This window comes from Octopus bimaculoides, chromosome 2 (genome assembly GCF_001194135.2).
Source record: "Octopus bimaculoides isolate UCB-OBI-ISO-001 chromosome 2, ASM119413v2, whole genome shotgun sequence".
Taxonomy (NCBI): Eukaryota; Metazoa; Mollusca; class Cephalopoda; order Octopoda; family Octopodidae; genus Octopus; species Octopus bimaculoides.
This window is the reverse complement of record NC_068982.1, coordinates 130,219,334-130,224,286: the sequence shown is the minus strand read 5'-3', so window position 1 is coordinate 130,224,286 and position 4,953 is coordinate 130,219,334. Positions and strand designations below refer to the sequence as shown.

The 4,953-nt window shown below is 36.4% G+C and overlaps 1 protein-coding gene across 3 annotated transcripts in view; it reads left to right on the top strand.

The window, feature by feature from the left end:
- LOC106875935 (epidermal growth factor-like protein 7) overlaps nt 1–4,953 on the top strand; it is a 47,905-nt gene that overhangs the window by 21,995 nt on the left and 20,957 nt on the right. For all 3 annotated transcript variants that reach the window (XM_052965607.1, XM_014924253.2, XM_052965606.1), the window contains exons 2-3: nt 328–459; nt 1,955–2,073. In XM_052965607.1, the coding sequence (XP_052821567.1) occupies nt 328–459; nt 1,955–2,073 (251 nt within the window). The remainder of the gene's footprint in view (nt 1–327; nt 460–1,954; nt 2,074–4,953) is intronic.

The window sequence follows — 4,953 nt, the reverse complement described above, 5'->3', positions numbered from 1 at the left end:
TAAGTAAATAAATATTTTTTAAAAATAAGTGCATTTTCAAACCTTCTTTCATATATATTTCCACTCGTACGGTATTCCACAACTTTACTTTATTATATATATATATATATATATATATATATATAAACCTGGGTGTATTCTTCTATCTTTCGAATTTCTCTCGCATACCCTTTAATATTTCAGTGTTTAAATATGTTTCATGAACAGCAAAAATATACAGCTAACCAGTTATTAACGAAAAATTAACAAAAAATAAATTGTTTAACCAACATTGAAATAAACAGATGCTGCTCAATTATTTTCTGGTGTTATTTCTTTGTATCTTAGACGTCACATTTGTCAAAAGCGGAGGGTGGTCAAAACACCAATTCGAGAGCAAGAAATCATTTCACATCCCATATATCAGCGAGCTATGAGACCATGTAGATCATCTGTGACTGGATATTGCTCCACATTAAAGTAAGCCTGAATTTTGCTTATTCATCGATTATCTCTGCCGCCATACGAAGCTACACATTGTTAATACTGTTGTTAATATTTTCAGGTTGACTTGATGGAACAGACCTAGGTTTGGGGCCAGAGATAATAAATATTTTTTAAATACACATAAGATATACATATACAGCATACCATAATACAACAAAGTATGATGTGAAGATGTTAGAAACTGCGTATTATGTTTTAAAGGGATTCGAATAAAACAAAAAGAAACGCAATAAAAGAAAATACATAAATTATAAAAAATATATGTAATGGAGGAATACGAAGTCTGATCAATAAGTATCCAGACTGTTCGCATAGTAACGAAGCTAAAGTACGCAGAGTGAAGCCAGTTGGCAAAGATTAACCTTGAACTCTGTTGTACGTACGCACTAAGTTTTAACGCTCTAGCTCACCTCCGCTGTTTATAGTAGCGCTCGGAAGGAACGTGAGCAGCGTGTGATCGTCACATTGACCATGACAGAAAAAGTTGTCATAGCGATACCTGTTCAACGGCCTACGCAAAGTTGCAGAAAGTGTATGGAGAGGAGGTTATGAGCCGCACATAAGTGTACGAGTGATTGAGACGTTTCCAAGCTGGTTGAAAAAATGTCGATATTGACGAACATTCTGGGAGACCCGCAACCAGCAGAACTGAGAAATATACCGCAGATGTGCGTGCAGCTGTGAGGGGAAATCGTCGAATCACCATCCGTGAATTATCAGAGGAGGTGCAGATTAGTTACAGTTCAGTTCAGTCCATTATCACTGAAGATTTGGGTATGAGACGCGTGTCTGCCAAGTTTGTGCCAAGATTACTTTCAGCTAACCAAAAAAGACACTCGGGTTTCAGTTACACAAGATCTCCTTGATTGTGTCGAGTGATGAAAACTTTTTTGAAAACTTTGCGAAGGCCTCTGAGCAGGTATCGCCAAGCTTTTGGCAAAATTTGATGCAGATGCCCTGCTCAACTTTCTGTCATGGTCAATGTGACGATCACACGCTACACGCCTTCTTTCCAAGCCCTGCTGTAAACAGCGGAAGTGAGCTAGAACGTTAAAACTTAGTGCACATGCATAGGAGACTTCAAAGTCAATCAGTGCCAAGCGGCTTTTACTCTGCGTGCTTTAGCTTTATTATTGTGGCAACAGTCCGGATCCTTATTGATCAGACCACGTAACAGATATTGACCTAGACGTAGATACAATGGCATATCAAATACTGTTAAACGTTACAACCGTCTTCGCTGGCCCCCAAACCTCTACATGGTTGCTTTATATTCAAGAAATAATTGAGACATTTCCGTCATATGAAAACCTTTCGATTTAAAAATGGGAAAACATTGGTAATATCGTCGTTTAGGCTTGATTATAGTTTTAATCCATCTTTTTACTTAACACTACTATCAAACCTTTGGAGCTCACTCAATAAGGGGTATGTTTCGTTATTTAAATGTCACCTTCCTTTTCTTCAGGCTTGTTCAACAAAAAATTGTCCGTTACGTCACACGACTTCAAACAGAACATCAAGTGATGTACACGTGTTGTCCCGGATGGAGTCAGCATTCTCAAAGAGAAAATACATGTCTCAAACGTAAGTAGGTTATTTATTTGTGTGTGTGTGTGTGTGTGTGTGTGTGTGTGTGTGTGTGTGTGTGTGTGTGTGTGTGTGTGTGTGCGCGCGTATGGTTGTGTGAAGGCACGTAGCTTAGTAGTTAGAGTATTCGGCTCACAATCATAATGTCATGAGTTCAATTCCCGGCGAAGCGTTGTGTCCTGGAGCAAGAAACTTTATTTCATGTTGCTCCCGTCCAAACAGCTGGCAAAAATGAGTTGTACCTGTATTTCAAAGGGCCGGCCTTGTCACCCTCTGTGTCACGCTGAATCTCTCTGAGAACTACGTTAAGGGTACACGTGTCTGTTGAGTGTTCAGCCACTGGCACGTTAATTTCACGAGCAAGCTGTTCCATTGATCGTATCAGCTGGGACCTTCGTCGTCGTAACCGACGGCGTGCTCCTTTATATATATATATACGTAATTAGGATAAAGTCATTATTTTATGTTTTTACTAAAATATCATAATGGTTAATTTATATTAAAATTATAATAAGGGTGTTGAATGATTACAACACCTATAGCATATTTACTGCAGAACTATTCTGAGTAAATAAGTACAATGTTGAAATAGACGCGTGGATTTAAATTCGTGAATATGTGCGAAATGCATGTACATTATTTGCGTTTGTGGCGGTGTGTATAATGTATTTTCCATTTATTTACGTTCGGTATGTTGCCACTGATGATCGGAGAAGAATTTTAATAACTCAAACCGTGAAATTTATAGATATGGTACTATCCAAATTATTTTATAAATTCTCGCTATTTTCCTCGCTTACTCTATTTCTAGCAGACTGGTGTTGTAATCATTCAACACCCTTATTATAATTTTATATATATATATATACACACACACATATATATATATATATATATATAAATTGTAAATCCCAAAAATAACAACAAAAATACAAAGGATTCTGCGGTACACGTGTTTCAAGCTTTATATCAGTGTATGATTTACAATACAAAGCTATCTTCAGCCGCAAAAGTATTTCTCTCCCAGGAAATTATATATATATATATTATAAGCAGTTAAATATATGTCTAGTCATAGAGTGACCAATGGTTTCGCATCCATAAGACGCTTACTCTATGGACTACTTGCCAAACCCTAATGATGGCTCCCTAACCGTTGACCCAACGAAACATCCAAGTTATGGGAGATGAAAAAAGGGATGGCTTCACCATTATTGACTGGTTCTCATCTGTAGCTAAGTAGAGTGGAGCAACGTGAAATAAAATGATTTACTGAAGGTCATGAGCACTCCTTCCGTGTCAGGAATTGATTCCTAAACTCTCTGATCATGAGCCCGACACGTTAACCACTAAGCTACGCGCTTTCATTTGTTACCTAAAAGAGGAAATAAAACTGTAATGGCAAGAATAATAGTCAAATTCATAGCAAGTCGAATTTTCTATCTGGTTTTAGAATCTTTCCGAAATTATTTCATTTCACTTTAGTTATTATTGCTCTTCGAAAAATATAACGTCTCAGTTCCACTCCTCCATTAGCATATAGAGGCTTTTGTACATAGTAAGAAAAAAAAAGCCAGTGTTGATGTTGTTAATTAAAAATGCTAAGACGCAGAATAAATGAATTTATCAGAAAAGTATTAAAGAAATAAATATATGAATAAAAGCACAAAAGGCCAGTTTTCTAAATGGCGTCGATATTAAAATGTATGTTACTCATGCCCCCAACAGGAATGTTACAATTAGGCTATTGTATAGTGCGTGATACATCGGTAGCTGGGGCAGAGACCTTGGATTGTGAAGTGTTGCGTAGTTAGACATTGTTATGGTAGCTGCTTGTCACTAACAGCAACAGCTGTTGTTAACAAGTTAACCAAAAGTATTTCCGGTTGCCTTTAACTGTAGCATGAATCCAGCTGTTTGATAACGGTAAACAGGGGAAACCATCCTGTGGTCTCTTTGAACTCTGTTAGTATATATAAGTAAGCACAATACCATTGCTAACTTAGACACAAGGACTCAAATTTCGATAAAATCAACTTCAATGTTCGACTGGCATTTATCTTATCAACGCCTAAAGGAAGAACTATAAAGTTGATCTCGGCGAATGTACTTGAAAAATAACGTAAGACATTTTGACCGCCACTCTGCTACAAACTGATGCGCTAAAAATTAAGAGCAATGCGAAAATATATTTGAAAATAACAACTCTAAAAATAACATGTGACGCAGACCCAGCAAGAAGTATTATGCCGTCAGTAGTTTCCTTGGCTCCTACTGGTTACCTTCTGCAAAAATATATGACTACAATAACAACACTAAAAATAACTCTTGTACCAAGCCGCCAAGAAGAACAATACTAAAGTATATGAGAATATAATATCTTTAAAAATATCTGTGAATCTAATGCTAAATAAATACTGAAAAATTATTGTGGTGTAATAATAGTTCTAACGAACATTTTGAAGCTAGTAATAGTGATACGAATAACTGTAAACTATATCAAAGTAGCGTCTAGAAAAACAATCTAAGAGCCAATATCAAACAGAGAACAGTAGTGAAATATTTCAAGGCTCTATAATAACTTTAACAAGACTAGAGCCAACATCAGCGGTTTATAATAACTTTAAGGAAGGACTGTGTGGTTAAAACGTTCGCTTCGCAATCACGTGGTTCCAGTCTCCATTACATCATGCAGCATTTTGGTGATGCATCGTCTACTATAATGTAGAATTAACCAATACTTCAGAGCAGAATTTGGTAGTCGGAAACTATTCGGAACCCCACAGTATAGATACAGATAGAGAGAGATTAACAGATACACACTCATACATACACACAGGTATATATATATATATATATATATATATATATATATAT